The following is a 22,122-nucleotide window of genomic DNA, read 5'->3' as shown; positions in this document are numbered from 1 at the left end:
AGGCTATTCACACATATGTGGGGCTCATACAGCATAATTTTGGTGATAGAGCCCCTTTAAAATGGCAGCGGCTTAGAAATACAACCATGTAGCCTTTTACCTCTGCTTGGGATGTTACACTAGTACAGTCTCCGGGAAGAGATGGAGTACTGGCAGTGAGAGGGGAGATACAGGCAGAGCTGTATCTATGTTTCTAGACTTTGTTCACGTTTCAGGACTTCTTATTTTTTTTATATTGTTTGTCCAGTACTTGGAGAAACCCGTGGGGCGGCCTGGGAGGAGGTAAAAGAAAATACGAAACCCTTACCTTGGGGCTCCATTGTTAGCTGTGGCCCCCTGAAATCCTGAGGTTCTCGTGACTGCATAGATCAATCAGCGGGCTCAGGGGTCACTGGAGAGGGGCCGGTGACATCACTCACATACATCACTGTTTCCTTAACAGCAGTGGCGTAACTACCGTGGTAGCAGCAGTAGCAGCTGCCACAGGGCCCGGGCCATTAGGGGGCCCGGTGACAGCCGCTACTGCTGCGTTTTTTTTTAAATAGGCTGTTATGGGCCCTATTCACTTGCCGATCCTGGCTGGGCCGGGATCGGCAAGTGACACCGCGGGCCCCACAGGGGCTATCATTATACTCGGGGGTCTTTGCAGACCCCCGAGTATAATGACCGGCGGATCGGGAGAGGTAATAAACATAAAAAACTGTTACTTACCTCTCCGCTATCCTGCCAGGCCTCCGTCCTACTGTTGTCTGACGTCTCTGACGTCACATGAACCCGGCATGCTTCCCGGGTCATGTGACGTCCGACGTCATTAACGAAGGACGCGAGCACAGGAGGACAGCACAGCACAGGAGCCCGGGAACAGGTAAGAAGCAACAGTGGTTTTTTTTTTTAATGTTTTTATTCCCCGGGTCTCCGATTATTATACTCTGGGGTCTGAAAAGACCCCAGAGTATAATAATTGTTTATGGGTGTCCACAGAGGGCCACTATTGGGGTTAATACTGTGTGCAGGGGCCACTATTGGGGTTAATACTGTGTGCAGGGCCACTATTGGGGTTAATACTGTGTGCAGGGGCCAGTAAGGGACATAATAGAGTGCGGAGGAGGGGGTCGGTCGAGGTCTTCGGCGTCAGTTGGGATGGGGGGGGCCATGTCAAAAGTTCACCACGGGGCCCCGCCATTCCTAGTTACGCCACTGCTTACCAGCAATGGTGTTGCTTTGCATTTGTGTTTGCCCCCTACTTGCAGGAATGGCACAGCTACATACATGTCTGCAGTAATAATAATACATTTTATTGATATAGCGCCAACATATTTGTTTGCAACAAATCTACAAAATGAAAACATGGCCGGTGCAAAAAAATCACCGCTCACTACACTAGCTTTGTAATACCCACATGTCAGGCTACAAGGAAGTAACCAGGAGGGTCTGTCCGTTCCTGGGTGGGTGAGAACCTTATGACTATGGGTGACTACCCCTGCACTGACTCCTCCTTCACACGCCCCGCCCCGACTACACAGTCCGGCCTGTCAGCAGTAGCAGGGGGTGTGGCTTGTGAGAGGTCATGTGACCGCGCTGCCTTGTGATCTGGTAGATGCGGGTAGTCAGTGTGTTACCGGGTAGTGATGGCTGTGCCGCTCCTTCCAGTCTTCTCCCTGCTCCTGCTCTCCCGGCACTGCTGGGGTTCCCCGTTCTCGGTGCTGCAGGTATCGGATGACTGGGAAGTGCTGGACAGCCGAGCCCTGGCACAGGCGGCGCAGGAGGACTCCCCGTACGGATCCCTCTGGCCGTTACCGCAGTCGGTGCAGCTGTCTGCCGATGTCTACTATCTGCCCCGGGATGAGTTCCGGATAGTGCACGGTGCGGGCTCCACCGCAGGACCCCAGTGCCTGGTGCTGGAGGAAGCCTTCCGGAGGTGAGTGCCTGCAGATGGCAGACTACAACTCCCAGCATGCTGTGATGGCTCAGTCTGCTGAGAGTAAGTCATGTCATCCAGGCTGCACTGTGTATAGTGCTCTGCATCCTGTGCCCATCTCTATACTACTGAGCTGCACATACTACAGCGGGGTGACATGCTGGGTGTTGTAGTCCCTCAGTAGCTAGATCATCTCACTGACTCAGGGAACAGCAATGTCAATCTGGTTTATCCAGTGTTGGAGTAAAAGTTAATAAATGGCACCCATTGCTGCCGCCATCTTGTCTATTTTGATAGGGTGCATACGATTTTGTGTCGCAGAACTTGAGGTCCTCTGATCTGGCTCCATGGAGTTTTATTGCTGTAAAATCACAGTTCCTTTATTTCTCCCTTATGTTGGTCCCATAGACCTGAGTAGGGTTTGGCCCATCATTACAGAAACCGCACGTCTGCCCCAGGTTTGTGTTCCCACCATCATAGCTACCCAGGCTAGTGCCCTGCTGGCGATATGTAGCTTATGTTTCCTGTGGTTGTTTGCAGTCTTGTAGGTGCCCCAAAGCCAGATCCTATGGCAGGTCATGTGCCAACATGAAAATGTGCAAAGTTATGAAACAAAGGTTTAATGGGCCCTCACTTAGATGCAATGCCATAAGATGTCACGTGTTATGGTCTGCAGCCATGTCCTGGGCACACCTAAACCTAGAGGAGCTTCCTAATGGTACTTGAGCCGTTCCTGATATGTGTTGATAATGGTGCCAACATGGGTATTGGCACAGTTGTAGTAACTCCGTGTATGATAATTCCTGTAGGCATGTGCAGTATTGCTGGATGGTAGGGGGGCATAACGGGGAGCCCTCTCTATGGCTGGCATATAGATCCCTTTTTTGTACATAAACCCTGTGTGTTTGATCCTGGCCTGTATGTGGATGACACTGTTGCTGCTCCGTAACGTGGACACGTTTCACTGTGTCAGTATGTCATGTAGGAGGACGCTGTGACCTGTGTACTTACTCTCCCTGCTTCTTATTACTCTAGTTAAAGTGTAAACTAAACTTTCAGTCAACTTTTGATTTTCTTCCAGTATTTGTGTCTTTAATACATTTTGTAATATATTTTATTAACATATTTTGGATTGTTTCTGCGAAATCCTGCATTTTTCACTTTTCCCCCTTGTATTGAGAGCTGTTCCTGCCTCTCGCTGAATGTTACTGTGTATGGAGTAGGGGGCTGAGGAGGGGAGGGTCACTTCATACAGTTATATTTCAGACATAATAATACCTACAAACTTACTTTTGGTGTCATATGAAAGAGTTGATTCCCTTCCGTATCTTCATGATATCACTGGTTGAAAACAGTCGGGATTGGGATTGTTATATAATCAATATTATAGAGCTTCATATAAATATCCTAATCCCGACTGTTTTCAACCAGTGATTTGCCTGGAAATTCAGATAACACTTCAACCTTAGTGTCCTATACTAGAAGAGAATCTCCTCTCGTGTTTTTGTACATTTTATATTGTCTGAGATATAACTGTTTGACGTTTTCTCTACCTCTTACACAACTCCGTGCTCCAAGCCCGTACTCCATAGACAGTAACGTTCAGTAAGAGGCAGAAACAGCTCTCAATAAAGAAGCAAGGAAAAAGTGAAAAAATTCAAGATTTCACAGAAAGGAGCCAAAATTTGTTAATAAAATAGATTACAAAATGTATTAATGACCCAGATACTGCCAGAAATCAAAAGAATATGCAAGTCTTCCATTGGTGGTATATAGTCCCAACATATGTTACTCATTCCATTTTTTTTTGGGTAGCCTGAAGTGGTTTCCTGTTGAAAACAATGGGGCAGATTTATTATGCCTTGAACACAGTGGTTTATTGGCATATGAGGCATAAAGTCACAATATTTTACACACTTCAGGATTTTTGTTGAAAATATTGCTACTTTTCCAGCTCTGTGCCATCTTTGCTACTGTCCTAAAAAGAGGGCAGGCCATTGGCCCCGCTAGGTTTAACAACATTTATGCCAGAAATCTGGTGCACATTACCTTCTAATCGCACAGCCCAGGAGGGAAGGGAGAGGAGCACATGCACCTTGTCATATATGCTTTAGTTTCAGGTGTATGAAGACTGCTGTGTGCATGGATCACCATGGGCTGTATTATGATGACATATGGTAGGTTTTACATGACCATATGTCCTGTGCACTATGGAGATTCATTTCCTTGCATGTTAACCTGCAGGACACGTGACTGTCTCTCATTGTTGTTGTATTTTTGCCACACCTTGACTAGGGTGCAGGTATCACAAGGTGCAGACTTCATGACTGTGTTGTGATGAAACTGTGAATCTATTAGAAGTTATAGGGAAGTCAAACAGTAGGGAAGCAAAGATTTTACTGTTTGTATTATGCTGATGTTGCGCGCATGCTAATCAACTCCCACAGAATGGCTTCCTGGAAGAGCAGGCATATAACCAAAATGCAGTGCCCGCTTTACTATGTACTTGCCTATATCCTTTCAAGCACCCCAGTATGGTAAAGTCAGCCCCCCCAGCACAGGAGGGTGAATGGCAATGTTCTTTGGTCCAAAGAGCTGATTTGCATATTGACAAAAAAAGGCAATATTTTGGCATTTGAGGCAACGATTCATCGACTGCCTCCCTTTTAGGGATCTATTTGGGGGCTGTATTGTAGAGGAGGGCGTTTTAACTCTGGCCTCTGTATTGAGGATAGAAAGGTTCTAGTTCTGGTGGGTTATTAATTTTGGGGTGTCATGAAGGGTTCATCTGCATTATTTAGGGATCTAAGGCTTATGGCTGGGCCTTGACAGGTTTTAAGACTACTTTGTATACCTCCTTTCATAATCTCCTTAATCTCTCTTGTTAAAAGTTGTCTTATATGACTTAAAGGTTTACTCCAACCCTAAATGTTGTCTTAGAATGGGTTAACAGGGTCACAAGACCCCCATTCTCCAGGGTGAGGGGTCTAAAACTGAAACGCTCATCTATCAGGCATTTTTACCATAGCCTGTGGAAATAACACAAATGCTGTAGATGGGAATACACTATATAGAGAACCATCAGGTGGCATATACTCTTATGCAGTGCACAGGGTATAGGCTATATAGCGTTCACACTTGCGCCTTGACCTCTCTACTGTTATTCCGCTTGGGGACAGTTATGCAGCCTTTCCACCATGAAACAGGTTTTTTGTTTCACGGACACAAAGTCCTGCATTACTTTTCTCAGAGCTACCAAAGTGACATACATAACAGAGGTATGTTGTTTGTGACTTTACTGCAGTGATGGCAGTTAAATATGCCTGGGGCTAGTGGTGACTTTTCATTCCTTTATGATCATTATGCACATTGTTTATGGCATTTTCACCAGTTTTCCCTTCTGTATATTTCACCTCGAGTTGTCAGGTTTCCCTGCTCTGATGGGTTGAGAGTAGGGCTAGTTCACACGGGGACATGGAGGAGGATTTTGACAGCAGAATCCACGTCATAATCCTCCTCCAGCAACATGACTTTTCTTCAGGCGTTTTCCGCCTGAAAAAATCCAATAGAAGTGAATGGGAGGCAAAAACCGCAGGTTTTTTTCCGCAAAAATAAGCGATGCTTTTTTTTTTTTTTTTGTAAAAATAGCTTAAAAAAAAAAGCCAGGCTGTTTTCCCCTCCTGTAAAGTGAATGGGCTGAAAAAACAGCGTTTTTTTCCGCACGTTTTTCACCTCCCATTCACTTCTATTGCTTTCTTCAGAAAACGCCTGAAGAAAGGTCATGTCGCTTCTTTTTCTGCTAGCAGAAAAAAAGTTAGCAGAAAAAAAAAAGTGCTAGCTCCTTTGGGCTCCATTGTGATTTTTGAAGCGAAATCCGCTGTCAAAATCAGCCTCTTTGCCCCCGTGTGAACTAGCCCTAATTAGGAAGCTTTTTTTTCCGGTGCCAAAATAAGCCACACGTTATTTACGTGTGAACTAACCCTTAAAAGAACAGGATATTTTTTTCTACATATATCTCGCATGCAAAATGGCAGCATGGAGGACATTATGGAGAAGTGCTAACCATTGTAGGTGTAGCTCCTTGTGTCTTTTTGCTTCTGTGGTTTTCCTCCTCCCCTTTTCTAGATTTCTATGGGCAGCATTTAATCTTCAGTCTGTATCATCTCTCAAGACGGATTGCGCAGTGAATTTATGTTTGTTGAAATTTTTCAAATACAAGTAACAAAGTACAAAAGGGGAAAAAAAAGATTAGCAAACTCTGCGGACTCCTGGAACGGAACCAACGAGTGCCATAGAGTCTTGAATTTGTAGGGGTCAGCATAGCCTTCCACTATCAGGGTCTCCATTCTCCTTATGCAGAGAAGCTTGTGGAGGACTTCCATAGGCGTGGGGGCAACAGCGCTGTGCCAATGCTTGGGGATGACTGATCTGGGGGCCATAAGGAAGGGGCACAGGAGGTTGCCTTTCACTTCAGAGATTTTACCAGATATAACTGAGAGCAGCGCCAATTGAGGGGAGGGCGTTAGTGAGCGGCCACTCGCCCTCATATACTGTACTGAGCAGTGAATTTAATGTGAATAATCTGTTTAGTAAGGAGGGCCAGGGAGGGATATGAGCAAAGGCCGTCTAAGGCCGACAACCATGTTTGAGGTTTATGCCTAAATGTAATAATGTTAGTTTCACATACGGTGATTATGTGGTTTATTTATTCAGCTTGCTGCCGTGTCGCTCTCATGTTTTTAGAGAACGTGTTGGTATGGTAGATATTTCCATACCTTGTACAGTATATACAGAAGCAGAAGGGCGATTGAGAAATTGTGTAGAGTGAAATGCTTCACATTGCACAAGAGCAGAACCTAACAAACAAGTTTTTCGATAGAAAGCCCTGCTAGAAGTTGTGTAAGGAAAGGCGATGGTCACATGTTTATGTGAATGAGGGTGACAACCAATATGGCTGCCTTTGCTTCTTCCTCAGACAACCAATATGGCTGCCTTTGCTTCTCCAATGAGAATCTGGGAAAGCAGGGTGACTGCACCTGTTATATGATATAATTTATTTTCTTTTACAGATATTACAAATATATCTTTGGATATACTGTAAAGAAAGAAGGTGAGAATGACAGCGGTCCCACATCAGGGCGGTTGGTCCAGCTTCAGGTTGTTATTACTTCTGAAGATAATGAATGTCATACGTATCCTCACATCCAATCCGATGAGTCTTGTAAGTACCTATATTGTATGTGCACCGTTAGCTTAAATGCAACTCGTGGTAGATGGCACAAGCCCTGAATTGTAATAGGAAAACTTATCCTCATAGTGTTTCCTAAGAAATGGGATATAGTTGCATCTACAGCTCCTAAGTAGAGTCATGTTTCCATGGTTACAGACTACAAATAAGCCCTATGTGTAGTCAGATGCTTCCTTCCATCTGGTACCTTTTAGTTAACCAGAAAGTTTATATACAGTATATATAAATATAGATATATATTTTTTTTACTCTTTGCTGCATAAAATGTCCTTCAGAAACCGAGTGACTCCTGTTCATTGGCTGTGATATTGCAGCTGAGGCTTATACAATTAAAATGGCGCTAATGTGTCATACCGGACACAAACTAAGGCTAACAGTAGCGCTGTCATGGAGGGGGCGAAGGCTGAGATGTTTTTTTTCTTTTAAAATAATTTCCATACAACTGACTGCCACCCTGTCACATTTGCATTGTTCTTAGGCTTGGTTCACACATCAGTATGCCATCCGTCCGTTTGAATTCAGTTTGACACTTTACAATGGACTGATGCACATACTGATTGTATACTGACACCTTTTTATGCTGATAGCAAACACATCCCCTAGAGGACAGATAAGGGGATTAAAAGTAGAAAATTGTAAACAGAGTAGAGATAAGGACATTTGCGTCTGCTATCAGTATAAAAAGGTGTCAGTATACAATCAGTATGTGCATCAGTCCGTTTTAAAGAGTCAAACCTGAATTCAAACGGACGGATGGCATACTGATGTGTGAACCAAACATAAGAAGCTTGATCTAGGGAGTTGTTTGCAGGAACCACTCATACAGTTGATATCCAGATTGCTAAAAAGCTTATACTCGAGTATATACGGTAAGTCTCTTTGTCCTATTGCAGGAAGGCTTCTATTCCGGCCTGTTGTCTTACTTCGAGACATAGGGAAGACTGGGCAAAGCAGATTTCCTAAGGCACATAGAAATCAATAGAGAATGATCTGGATTATTATTGTTGTCGTTGTTGTTTTGTTTTTTTTTGTGCGTGCATTTTCTGTGTTTATATGCCGTTTGACATCTTATGGCCTTTTTTATTTATTTATTTTTTTTAAATTTTAGACAAATTGAAAATCGATGATGATGGAGCCATCTTACAGGCCGCTCAAGTGTGGGGAGCCCTGCGAGGTAGGTCTTTTCACTAAGTAGTGTTAGACATTAGCATTGCGGAGAGAATTATTGGCAAACCTTCTAACTTACACGGTGTAATCGCTTTTCCTTATGCAGGAACTACTTAGTCTGGGCATTTTTGATCTTCCTCATATGTTTAAAATTTGATTCTTTTCTTATGGGGACTGCCCAGGGTTAAGAAAATCAGGTCTGCTCATTTTGCGCTCCACTAAGGGTGGGTTCACACTACCATTGTTAATGTGAGTCTTCTCTTTTGGAAGGCCGTCTGCATTCAACCAAATGTTTGTTTTTTGTTTGTTTTGTTTTTTAAAAAACATGACTAAAGCTTTCTTACATCATGTTTATTTTTCTGACTAAAGAAAGAATCGTGCATGCAGGACTTTTTCTTCCATTACAAAAGTAATGTGATGAAAGATGGTGTCTGTCATGTTGTTTACATAAGTGTCAATGGGAAAGGACACAGACGCAGAGGGCTCAGTCTGTGTCCATTACTCCACTATGGCTAATGTCCGTTGCTGTCATCCTATGAGAGGTGACAGCAATGGACATTAACAACAGTAGTGTGAATCCACCCTAACAATGCTACATTTGTTCATTGCCTCTTCTGGCATGGCAGCTCAGTACCACTTAAATTGAGATTAAATGTAATACCAAACTTGGCCAGTGAGTAAAATTGCTATTTCTGGAAGAAAAAAAAAATACAACCCCCCCCCCCCCTTTTATTGTTTAACTACTTTAGAATTTGCTTTTTTTTTTTTTTTTCTTAAGGTCTGGAGACCTTCAGCCAGCTGGTTTTTGAAGACTGTACAGGGGCGGTAAGTCGCATAAATGTGTTCTGAGCATATTGTCTTTGTTAAATATCTTGTATGACATTAATGCAAAGAAGACTTTAAAAGTAGTTTTCTCTTCTCCAAAGTGCTTTCCATTGTAGTAGTAGGAAATGTGACTGACTGTGTAATTGTCGCTAGTCAGCCGGTACATTAAAAATGGGTAAAATGAATACTATTCTGTTCTAACGTCACTAACTGACAGGTTCAGGATCGCCTACAGGGTAACCGAGAACTGGTTGTCCGTGACAGGCCCCAAATCTGTTTCATTTCGTTCGCACCAGAAGGTATTGGATCCATAAGTAAGAAGAAATCAGGAGACTTTATATAATTGAGATTAGAGTTTTTGCTACCCTGTTGGAGGACTGTCTATAACACTGTAGAAAGATTAAAGGGGTTATGGCACAAGAAGTATTTGTGGATAGAGAATAAATACGTGATCAGTGGTGGTCTGACCGATGAGATCCCCCACCGATGCTAAGGACAGTGTCTTCACTTACCTCTGGGACACGGATTGAAGTGAATGGTAATGTGGGCTCGTCCATCCACCAAACATCACATCTACATTCAGCCTGCCTGCGGTCAGCCTGAATGTGCAGCATGAGGAAAACAATCTCTGTTCTTGGGGTCAGTTTTGGTCTTGGCGGAGAGACTCCCATCAATCAGGTATTTATCCTACAGATAGAGGATGAATACTTTTCGTGGCATAACCCTTTTAACTGTGGCTGTTTGTGTCATCAGATTCAGTCCAGTTTATGGGATGTGCTTGAAAAATGAATCTGACCCATTGAGGCTCCACCTTACAGGACCTGGTACCAGACTCCACAGAATGCCTTCAGAGGTCTTGTGGAGTCCATGCCTTCATAGGTCAGACTTGTAAAGGGGATTATACAGTATAAAGAACAAAATATAATATATATATTTTTTTTTTCTTAAACGGTTGTTTTCCTTTTTTAACTAGTTCCTTGTAAACAAAACCCAGATTGCTGATGCTCCAAGGTTTCAATACAGAGGAGTCTTGCTGGACACATCCAGGCATTACCTGCCTTTAAAAACTATTTTGTTAAATTTGGTAAGTTATGTTTTATCTCCTCCCTACTTTTGGCATTGTTGATTTGGCCCTTGTGTTTTAAATGCTTTGGTGGGACAGCGCTGCAGTACCAAAACCCCTGCTACATATTGTATGGTAAGTAGGGACAACACGGTGCTCAGTGGTTAGCACTGCAGCCTTGCAGTGCTGGAGTCCTGGGTTCAAATCCTGCCAAGGACAACGTCTGCAAGGAGTTTGTACATTCTCCCCATTTTTGTGTGGAATTCCTCCCATACTCCAAAAATACATACTGATATGGGGCTCACAATCTACATTTAAAAAAAAAAAAAAAAAAAAAAAAAAAAATTGTATGGTGAGCGAGCAGTAGAGTTCCTGGTATGTGAACATTCCCGGGAGCTGAGGATGGGTGTGGGATACTAACAGATCTAATACTGAAGATTTATTCTAGGGATTGCTCGTCAACATTAGAAACCGGATAAACGCTTTCATTTTTGCTGAAAATAAGTGATTTATGCCCCATGACTGTTTGATTGTCAGATTGCATCCACACAGGCAGATATCCAGAATAAAAGGGTTTGGACATGTTTTATGTTATTATGCACAATCCAGCTTTTCCTATCAATTTGCATAAAGGGCTTTAAGTTCCCTTTAAATGCCCCCCCCCCCATTTACTGGACTGGATTTAAATAAAAAGTGAGGGGAATAAAGTTCATGTCACCCATTCTTCTCTCTTACAGGATGCAATGTCTTTCAACAAGATGAATGTTTTTCATTGGCACATTGTAGATGATCAGTCCTTTCCCTATCAGAGTGAAGTATTTCCAGAACTAAGTAATCAGGTGGGACAATTTTATTTTAATTTTTAATCAGATTCAGGTGTCAAGAAATATTTTTTTTGTTAATACCGTATCTGTGTACAGGAAGAGCCTAAAGCCTTGTAGCAAGTTGTGATGTAGTATTTGACAGTGTAAGTATAGGAGGATAGTGGGTGTGTATGGCGGTCAGCCTTTAACCGGCACCAGGTATCTGAGATTTTGACTGCAGAAATTGTGATGTATTACACATCCCATTATCACTATTGAGAATTGTTCTACATCAGATTCGTACAGCAAAAGTATAACTCAAAACTTTTTTTTTTTTTCTAAGACTATAGGTTCATAGGTAGCTATAAGACACATGCCACGTTGCACCTATACAGTGGCATAGCTTAGTACATTCCCCCAATGTGTATCTTTGATGTACACGGCATACAAACCAGAGTTTTAGTAATGTCTGTTATGTGTATATATATATATATATATATATATATATATACAGTCCTATGAAAAAGTTTGGGCACCCCTATTAATCTTAATCATTTTTAGTTCTAAATATTTTGGTGTTTGCAGCAGCCATTTCAGTTTGGTATATCTAATAACTGATGGACACAGTAATATTTCAGGATTGAAATGAGGTTTATTGTACCAACAGAAAATGTGCAATATGCATTAAACCAAAATTTGACTGGTGCAAAAGTATGGGCACCTCAACAGAAAAGTGACATTAATATTTAGTCGCTTCCTGTAGCTTTTAATCAGATCCTGGATGAAGGGATTTTGGACCATTCCTCTTTACAAAACAATTCAAGTTCAGTTAAGTTTGATGGTCGCCGAACATGGACAACCTGCTCTCAAATGATCTGAAAACAAAGATTGTTCAACATAGTTGTTCAGGGGAAGGATACAAAACGTTGTCTCAGAGATTTAACCTGTCAGTTTCCATTGTGAGGAACATAGTAAGGAAATGGAAGACCACAGGGACAGTTCTTGTTAAGCCCAGAAGTGGCAGGCCAAGAAAAATATCAGAAATGCAGAGAAAAAGAATGGTGAGAACAGTCAAGGACAATCCACAGACCACCTCCAAAAAGCTGCAGCATCATCTTGCTGCAGATGGTGTCACTGTGCATTGGTCAGCAATACAGCGCACTTTGCACAAGGAGAAGCTGTATGGAAGAGTGATGAGAAAGAAGCCGTTTCTGCAAGCACGCCACAAACAGAGTCGCCTGAGGTATGCAAAAGCACATTTGGACAAGCCAGCTTCATTTTGGAAGAAGGTCCTGTGGACTGATGAAACAAAGATTGAGTTGTTTGGTCATACAAAAAGGCGTTATGCATGGTGTCCAAAAAAAACAGCATTCCAAGAAAAACACTTGCTATCCACTGTAAAATTTGGTGAAGGTTCCATAATGCCTTGGGGCTGTGTGGCCAATGCCGGCACCGGGAATCTTGTTAAAGTTGAGGGTCGCATGGATTCCACTCAGTATCAGCAGATTCTTGAGAATAATGTTCAAGAATCAGTGACGAAGTTGAAGTTACGCCAGGGATGGATATTTCAGCAATACAATGTCCAAACACTGCTCCAAATCGACTCAGGCATTCATGCAGAGGAACAATTACAATGTTCTGGAATGGCCATCCCAGTCCCCAGACCTGAATATCATTGAACATCTGTGGGATGATTTGATGCTCGGCGACCATCAAACTTAACTGAACTTGAATTGTTTTGTAAAGAGGAATGGTCCAAAATCCCTTCATCCAGGATCCAGGAACTGATTAAAAGCTACAGGAAGCGACTAGAGGCTGTTATCTGTGCAAAAGGAGGATCTACTAAATATTAATGTCACTTTTCTGTTGAGGTGCCCATATTTTTGCACGGGTCAAATTTTGGTTTAATGCATATTACACATTTGCTGTTAGCACAATAAACCTCATTTCAATCCAGAAATATTACTGTGTCCATCAGTTATTAGATGTATCAAACTGAAATGGCTGCTGCAAACGCCAAAATATTTATAACTAAAAATGATTAAGATTAATAGGGGTGCCCAAACTTTTTCATAGGACTGTATATATTTATTTTTTTTCTGCTTTTCAGGGAGCTTACCACCCATTCACACACATTTACACTCCCAATGATGTCCGTATGGTGATTGAATATGCCCGACTGAGAGGCATTCGCGTTATACCGGAGTTTGACACTCCTGGGCATACTTCTTCTTGGGGTAAAGGTAAGTGTTTTCTTCCTTATCTTTCAAATTGTTCTCCATTGCATGCAAAATTCTTGTAAGCCAGTTGTATTGCAAATATGGTAAATAACAGTTTTTTGTTTAAAGCTTTATAGATATTTACTAGTGTTGAGTGAGTAGTATTTGATCGAATACCTCGCCGGCATAGGAATTGCGTGTAATCGGCCGAACAACAAGGGGTTAAACGCATCAAATATTCAAAGTGTTTAACACCTTGGCGTTCGGCCGATTACACGCATTCCTATGCCGGCGAGGTATTCGATCGAATACTACTCGCTCATCACTAGTATTTACCACTTGGGGCACACAAGCAATATTTGTAGTGTCTGTTTGGAATTAGGAATGTATTCCAATGGGTGACAATCCTATTGCTTGAAGACCACACCTTGGAAATGAAGTAGAAACTTCTTACTTCTCCTAGCTAAATTTCAGATCTCTGTGATCATCTGTGAGATTTGGTTACAATGGGGTAGGTTATGACTGGTGTTTCACACGCCAGTCTTAAAAAAAAAAAAAAAAAAAAAAAAAAAAGCCCCAAGAGGTGTAAAGGGATCCAGGCTCATATATCTGGTGCACACCAGAATGGAAAAACCTATGCCAGTCAGGTGTAAAATTACTGTATAACTCATGCCAGTGTAAGAGGGCCTTGTGCCGCATCATCCCCCTTCTGTGCCAGAAACTGGTGTAGATATGTTTATAAATGGTTTTTTGTGCAGCTCACTATATATAATTGAGGGGCACCTTGGTATCTTCCCTGCTTACCCATCCTTTTTTTTTTTTTTTTTTTTTTTTTTTTTTTAAAATCTTTGTTTTAACGCTTGTTTATAATTGTTCGGAAGGATTCTTGGTTCAATAAGTTATATTGAAAGGAATGTAGCAGAAGTTTCTTTCTTTTGTCCAACCCCCCCTACCCTAAAATACATTAAAATCAGTAGACCATCTGTGATCTGTTTAATGTATGGAAATATTTGCTTCCCAAGCAGGGAGTTATACATCTATTATACCCATATATCATGATGGGGAATACACAATTCTAATAAATTCTACAATAGCAGCAAATTGACACCGTAAGGTGCATAAGATCACTTGATAATTTCGGGTCCCGTAAGCATTTTTCACGGCCATTTTGCACCTCACTTGTCTGAATGTAGCCTTACACTAGCTTTTGGTTTGTGATTAACTGATGATATTCCACAGGTAAAACCAATTAGGACAGATTCAAGTTTTAGTCACCAAGCATAAATCTGCATGTATCTAGTCTATAGTGCAACATATGCGACAGCAGACTTCATTTGTAGAGATGAGCGAACAGTGTTCTATCGAACTCATGTTCGATCAGATATTAGGCTGTTCGGCATGTTCGAATCGAATCGAACACCACGTGGTAAAGTGCGCCATTACTCGATTCCCCTCCCACCTTCCCTGGCACCTTTTTTGCTCCAATAACAGCGCAGGGTAGGTGGGACAGGAACTACGACACCGGTGACGTTGAAAAAAGTAGGCAAAACCCATTGGCTGCCGAAAACATGTGACCTCTAATTTTAAAAGAACAGCGACGCCCAGGTTCGCGTCATTCTGAGCTTGCAATTCACCGGGGACGGAGGTTTCCGTCCAGTTAGCTAGGGCTTAGATTCTGGGTAGGCAGGGACAGGCTAGGATAGGAAGGAGAAGACAACCAACAGCTCTTATAAGAGCTAAATTCCAGGGAGAAGCTTGTCAGTGTAACGTGGCACTGACGGGCTCAATCACCGCAACCCAGCTTTCCCAGGATCCTGAATGGAATACACTGACAGTGTATTCCCGTATACCCGATATATACCCCCGATACCCGTTCCAACGGTGTGCCCCCCCACCTTCACCCCAGAAATACCCTGCAAGTCCCCTAGCAATAGAATTGGGGCTATATACACCCACTATTTTTGCTACTGCCATATAGTGCCATTGTCTCACTGGGAATTCAAAGAATATATTGGGCTTACATATAACTTCAATTCCAGGGAGAAGCTTGTCAGTGTAACGTGGCACTGACGGGCTCAATCGCCGCAACCCAGCTTTCCCAGGATCCTGAATGGAACACACTGACAGTGTATTCCCGTATACCCCATATATACACCCCAAATCCCCGTTCCAACGGTGTGCCCCCCCACCTTCACCTCAGAAATACCCTGCAAGTCCCCTAGCAATAGAATTGGGGCTATATACACCCACAATTTTTGCTACTGGTATATAGTGCCATTGTCTGACTGGGAATTCAAAGAATATATGGGGGTTATGTGCACCCACAATTTTTGCTACTGGTATACAGTGCCATTGTCTCACTGGGAATTCAAAGAATATATTGGGGTTACGTGCACCCACAATTTTTGCTACTGCTATACAGTGCCATTGTCTGACTGGGAATTCAAAGAATATATTGGGGTTACAAATACCCTCATTTCTTGCTACTGCCATATAGTGCCAGTTTCTGACTGGTAATTCAAAGAATATATTGGGGTTACGTGCACCCACAATTTTTGCTACTGGTATATAGTGCCATTGTCTGACTGGGAATTCAAAGAATATATGGGGGTTACGTGCACCCACAATTTTTGCTACTGCTATACAGTGCCATTGTCTCACTGGGAATTCAAAGAATATATTGGGGTTATGTGCACCCACAATTTTTGCTACTTCTATATAGTGCCAGTTTTTGACTGGTAATTCAAAGAATATATTGGGGTTACGTGCACCCACAATTTTTGCTACTGGTATATAGTGCCATTGTCTGACTGGGAATTCAAAGAATATATGGGGGTTACGTGCACCCACAATTTTTGCCTCTGCTATACAGTGCCATTGTCTGACTGGGAATTCAAAGAATATATTGGGGTTACAAATACCCTCATTTCTTGCTACTGCCATATAGTGCCAGTTTCTGACTGGTAATTCAAAGAATATATTGGGGTTACGTGCACCCACAATTTTTGCTACTGGTAGATAGTGCCATTGTCTCACTGGGAATTCCACAAATAATTTGGGGATTCATTCACCCTACATCTCAGACTCTTGCCATATTCACCCAGGTTGTCAGTGCTGCACCAGCTCGTTCCCAGACAGCTCGGCCCGAAAAACACGTTACCTATATAGAGGATTTGGACAATGAAGACAACATGTTCTAAATCTAATGTCTGCACCTTCTCCAGAATTAAAATAAAGGCAGCGTTTAACTTTCAAATAGCACTGCACAAAGGAAGAGCTTATCAGCTTGTCTCATGACATGCTACTGAAAAGTGTCATTTGTGTATCTTAATGTAAATATAGTTGTATAAGATTTTTGGGTTTTAGGCACTGCCAAGTTATTTATTACCACCCGCTCCCTTATAATGATGATGACGCCAAAGTCACTGTGGGTGTTCAGAGCTCACAGCTTTGGTTGACATTTGTCTTGCTCTCTGTCGGTACCAGCTGTCTTTTTGGATACCGTAAAGTTATGTTGACTTTATTAACAGCTATAGAAGCTTTAGCCAGGTTGTGACGGTGTGTAACCCTAACAACACTAAGTGGGATACACATTAATAGTCAGTCTATGTACGCTAAACGTATCACTGAAGTAATTTTTTTTCCCTCTCCCCTAATATAAGAAAGGAACAGACATTAGACCTAGACCGGGGTTCGAGGCTTGTAAAAATCCAGTATTATTTGTTCTTCATGATGTGAAATATGTGTTGAAAAGCAACCCAAGATGAAGTCAGCCATGTGTGCCAGTGTGTTACTTGGCATGCCTTTGCTGGCCCCAACTGTAAGGGTCACTCTCCATTTCCTCCATTTTCCACTCCCCTTCACACCATTTGTGGTGAAGCAATGGGATGCACTGAAGTGCACCCTCTAGCCTCGTGTGGGACAGGGACATCAGATGCCACTCCAACCCCCTCGTCTTCCTCCGCCAGCCAACGGTGCGAAGATGAGAGGAGTGTGCTCTGAATGTTTTCTGCCTAGCAGAGGCTAGTTCTCACTTACGAAAATGGCCCCACTTTGACCTGTATATCAGGCACAATGGTGTAGGTTTCAAAGAAACATGGCACCAACAAGTTGGAAAACGTGGGCCATGCGTGGACCGTGTTTGAGTCTGGCAAGCTCCAGATCTGCTACCAGGTTCCAGCCATTATCACAGGCGCAAAAATGCCAGGCCCCAGGTGTAGCAGGGAAAAAAAATGCCATCTCGGCCAGGATGGCATCCCTGACCTCGGAGGCACTGTGCTGTCTGTCCCCCAAGCTGATCAGTTTCAGCACGGCCTGCTGACATCTCCCCACGCCAGTGTTACAGTGTTTGCCGCTAGTAGCTGTGGTGGAGGTTGCAGCATCGTAGGGTTTCAGTCTACTCCTGCCATGAATTTTGGCCTGGGAGAGGAGATAGGCCACCCCAGTTTGCACCCGGGGACCAGACTCCACCACATTCACCCTGCCTGTCATTAAAGATAAGCACTGCAGCATCCCTGACCACAGGCGCTTGTCCATGTGTCGGTGGTCAAGTGGACCTTGCAGCAAAGCGCAGAGCTCTGGGCCCGACTGATGTTATGGGACACATGCAGGCGCAAGGCAGAGACAGCACACCAAGAGAAGTAGTAACGGCTAGGCCCAGCATAGGGAGTTGCCCCAGCTGCCATCTGCTGACGGAAGGCCTGGGTCTCCAGAAGCATAAACAAACACCAACATCTCCAGGGCCAGCAGTTTATCGATGAGGCTGTTAAAGGCTTGGGCATGGGGGTGGGTTGTGTTGTACTTCTGCCTGCAATGAAAAGCTTGGGAAATGTGGAGTGGCTGGGAAGAGGCGCATGATGGTGCAGGCCAAAAGGGTGCATGAGGGTGAACTCCCCAATGTGTCAGAGATAGGTGTGTAGGTGTCCTTGCATCATATACTTGCAACATATTTGGCTTTGGAAGTTAATTTTGTGCCAAAAAGTGGTTAAGACAGCGATCCCTCAGCTACTCCCGTTACACTGTCTAGTGAAGTTACCATCTGTGGAAGTGGACCACCACTTGTAAGATCCCAAAGGAAGCAGGCAAGAGATGTGCAGTGCAGAAAAAAAGATGAGAAAATAAGTGTAGGCTGTAGAGCACAGAGGGATCGGAGAGGACAGAGCTGGTGTCGGCCAGGTATTCCCACAACATGCGCCTATACTTGTCCCTCCTGGTGACACTAGGCCCCTGAGTGGCAGTAATTTGTCCAGGGGGGCCATTAACGTGTTCCAGACCTAGGAATAAGTCTTCCAACAGGGTAGAGTTTTGCATGCCTTTGCTTCTACCCACTGTTTTTGCTGCTTAGCTTCCCTCCACATCTACACTGCTTTCACCCCTAAAAATCACCCCAGTTTATGCCTTTGCTTCTACCCTGTTTTTTTTTGTTGAATTAGCTTCCCTCCACATCTACACTGCTTTCACCCCTAAACATCACCCCAGTTTATGCCTTTGCTTCTACCCTGTTTTTTTTGTTGAATTAGCTTCCCTTCACATCTACACTGCTTTAGCCCCTAAACATCACCCCAGTTTATGCCTTTGCTTCTACCCAGGTTTTTTGTTGATTTAGCTTCCCTCTACATCTACACTGCTTTAGCCCCTAGACATCACCCCTGTCCATGTGGGGTCGGTGGCCTCGTCATCCACCAACTCCTCTTCCAATTGCGCACTGGCCCCTTACTGCAAACCGCACATGACCACAGCTTGCCCTGATGGCAACTGTGTCTCATGATCCCCACTTAGGTCCAGACAAGTCGGTGGCGGGTCCAAAACCCCAAAATTGGAAGGAAATGGCGGATGCTGCAGTATTTCTAACACCTGTTCCTGGTGCTCGGGCCTGGTCTGTGTTGTACCCTGCACCCTGCTTAACACAGCTGCCATATCCGAAGTTGTGCTGAGCGCATGCTAATGTTTCGTGTCCAGTGCAATGGATGGGATTTCACATAAGTCTGCCACCCATGGCCACTCATGGTTGAGCAACTGAGGGATTTGACTTTGACGAACCCGAGGGTTTTGGACTTGGAACTACATCAAAGGTCTGTGCTGCTCACACACTCTGCTCAACACATGATATGTTTAGTGCCAGCAGTGTGGAGACGTCGCACAACAGCCGTTGTTCCAGCAGGTACAGGCGTTGTAGGAGTGCATAGAGGCTAGCAGCGGCAACTATAGACTTTAAAAACTATCCGCACAAGCGCCACACTTTCACCAGTAGCTCAGGAGCATTGGAGTACCTTTTTAAAATGATTAGCAGCAATGAGTTAAAAACGTGGCCCAGGCATGGAATATGTTGCAGGCTGCCAAGCTACAGAGCCGATCCCAGGTTACGGCCATTATCACACATGACAACATGCCTGGGCCCAGGTGCAGTGGCAAAAACCACATTGCCGTCTCATCGAGGATGGCATGACTCACTTTGTAGGCAGTGTGCTGTCTGGCCCCCAAGCTGATGAGCTTCAGCACGGCCCGCTGACGTCTCCCCACACCAGTGTTGCAGCATTTCCAGCTCGTAGCTGGGGTCAATTTAACAGCGGAGGAGGGTGGTGTTTCAGCCCTCCTCCCAGGAATGTTGTGTGGGGAGACAAGTCAGGCCACCACATTTTGCGACCCGGTCCACGCCTCAACTACATTCAACCACTGTGCCAAAATTGAAAGGTAGCGTCCCTGTCCGCATGCACTTGTCCATTCGTAACTGGTCACGTGAAACTTTAGGGCTAAGCGCTGAATTTAGGGACCGCCTCATGTTTGGGGGAAAGTGCTGGTGTGGACGGCACAGTGCGGTGGCTCAGTAGACACTCTGCCCAAATAGGGCAGAGTGTCCCCCAGCCGGGATTCCAACATCTCCTGGGCCAGATTTCTTGAGATGAGGCCGTTGAAGCCTTGGGCATGTGGGTGGGTTGCGCTGTACTTTAGCATGAAATGAAAGGCTTGGGAGATGGGGAGTTGCTGGGAAGAGGCGCATGATGGCGCGGGCAAAAGGAGAAATGGCAGGAAAAGGTGAGGATGAGGGTGAACTCCCCAAAGTGTCAGAGGCAGATGTGGAGGTGTCCTGGCTGCTGGTCTGGACTGCAGCGCCAGCCCTGACAACAGTGGGAGAGGCAGTGGCCACCAGGCCAAACGACGATTATCCTGCGCTTGCTCTCACCCACTGAGCCCAGGGCTTGCCTTCCAAATGATGGCACCCGCAAGAGGTGGTGAGATTCCTCTCCGCAGATCTCCAAACCATCTTGGACTTGCAAATTGCACTAAATTTGTCATGTAACTGACATGTATATGATGAGTCTATCCATTGTCTGTTCATTTTGGTGAAAGTCAGCCTGTCAGCTGACAGACAGCTGTGCTTGTCAGTGATGATGCCACCGGCTGCTTGTACCCCCAGTTTTTGCTGCTTAGCTTGCCTCCACATCCACACTGCTTTTGCCCCTACACATCACCCCTATCCATGCCTGTGCCTCTAGCCATAAGTCTGCCACCCATGGAAACTCATGGTGCAGAAAGTGAGGGAGCTGACTATGAGGAACCCTTGGGTTTTGTAGCTGGTACTCCATCAAAGGTCTCTGCTGCTCACACACCCTGCTGAACATACAGTATCTAGGGTTAGAGCATGTGGTGACCTCACACAACAGTAGGTGCTTCAGGCAGATGTAGGCCTTGCTGGAGTGTATTGCGGCTAGCTCCAGGTACTGTAGACTTGGGAAAGTGGGTGTCCAAGTGCCGCACTTTCACCCTTAGCTCAGCTAATTTGGGGTATGTTTTTAAAAATCATTGCACCACTACATTGAACACGTGGGCCAGGCATGGAACGTGTTGGAGGCTGGCAAGCTCCAGAGCCCTCCAACAAGACAAAAAAGCCTGGCCCCAGGGGCAGCGGGGATAAACAAATTGCCATCTCATCCAGGATGGCATCCCTGACCTCAGAGGCAGTGTGCTGTCCGTCTCCCAAGCTGATGAGCTTCAGCCCAGCCTGCTGACGTCTCCCCACACCAGTGTTGCAGCGTTTCCAGCTCGTAGCTGGGGTCAATCTAACAGCGGAGGAGGAGGAGGAGGGTGGTGTTTCAGCCCTCCTCCCAGGAATGTTTTGTGGGGAGACAAGTCAGGAAAATTCTTGAAACAGGGGAGAGTTTTGCATCTTTGCCCTTGCTGCCTATGGACATCCCTTTGCCTCTAGCCACTATTTTCCCTGCTTTGCTTGCCTCCACATCCACACTGCTTTTGCCCCTAGACATCACCCCAGTCCATGCCTTAGCTTGTACCCCCAGTTTTTCTTGCTTAGCTTGCCTCCACATCCACACTGCTTTTGCCCCTAGACATCACCCCAGTCCATGCCTTAGCTTGTACCCCCAGTTTTTCCTGCTTAGCTTGCCTCCACATCCACACTGCTTTTGCCCCTAGACATCACCCTAGTCCATGCCTTAGCTTGTACCCCCAGTTTTTCCTGCTTAGCTTGCCTCCACATCCACACTGCTTTTGCCCCTAGACATCACCCTAGTCCATGCCTTAGCTTGTACCCCCAGTTTTTCCTGCTTAGCTTGCCTCCACATCCACACTGCTTTTGCCCCTAGACATCATCCCTATCCATGCCTCTGCCCCTAGCCATAACTCTGCCACCCCTGGAAACTCATGGTGCAGAAACTTTGGGAGCTGACTTTGAGGAACCCTTGGGTTTTGTAGATGGAACTCCATCAAAGGTCTGTGCAGCTCACACACCCTGCTCAAGATATGGTATTGTAGGGTTTCAGCGTGTGTGAATGACGGACAACAGCCTGTGTTTGGACAGATGTAGGCCTTGCTAGAGTGTTTTTAGGCTAGCAGCGACTCCTGTGCACTTGCAAAAGTGGGCGCAC

The 22,122-nt window shown here is 44.6% G+C and overlaps 1 protein-coding gene across 2 annotated transcripts in view; it reads left to right on the top strand.

Moving 5' to 3' along the window:
* The first annotated feature begins 1,593 nt into the window (after positions 1-1,593).
* Positions 1,594-22,122, top strand: part of HEXB (hexosaminidase subunit beta) — a 37,210-nt gene continuing 16,681 nt past the window's right edge. For both annotated transcript variants that reach the window (XM_075270689.1, XM_075270697.1), the window contains exons 1-7: positions 1,594-1,918; positions 6,988-7,139; positions 8,275-8,340; positions 9,112-9,158; positions 10,132-10,242; positions 10,959-11,060; positions 13,135-13,267. In XM_075270689.1, coding sequence (XP_075126790.1) covers positions 1,629-1,918; positions 6,988-7,139; positions 8,275-8,340; positions 9,112-9,158; positions 10,132-10,242; positions 10,959-11,060; positions 13,135-13,267 — 901 coding nt within the window. In that variant the 5' untranslated portion in view covers positions 1,594-1,628. The remainder of the gene's footprint in view (positions 1,919-6,987; positions 7,140-8,274; positions 8,341-9,111; positions 9,159-10,131; positions 10,243-10,958; positions 11,061-13,134; positions 13,268-22,122) is intronic.

This window comes from Leptodactylus fuscus, chromosome 1 (assembly GCF_031893055.1).
Source record: "Leptodactylus fuscus isolate aLepFus1 chromosome 1, aLepFus1.hap2, whole genome shotgun sequence".
Classification (NCBI taxonomy): Eukaryota; Metazoa; Chordata; class Amphibia; order Anura; family Leptodactylidae; genus Leptodactylus; species Leptodactylus fuscus.
This window is presented reverse-complemented; position numbering and strand designations above follow the sequence as displayed.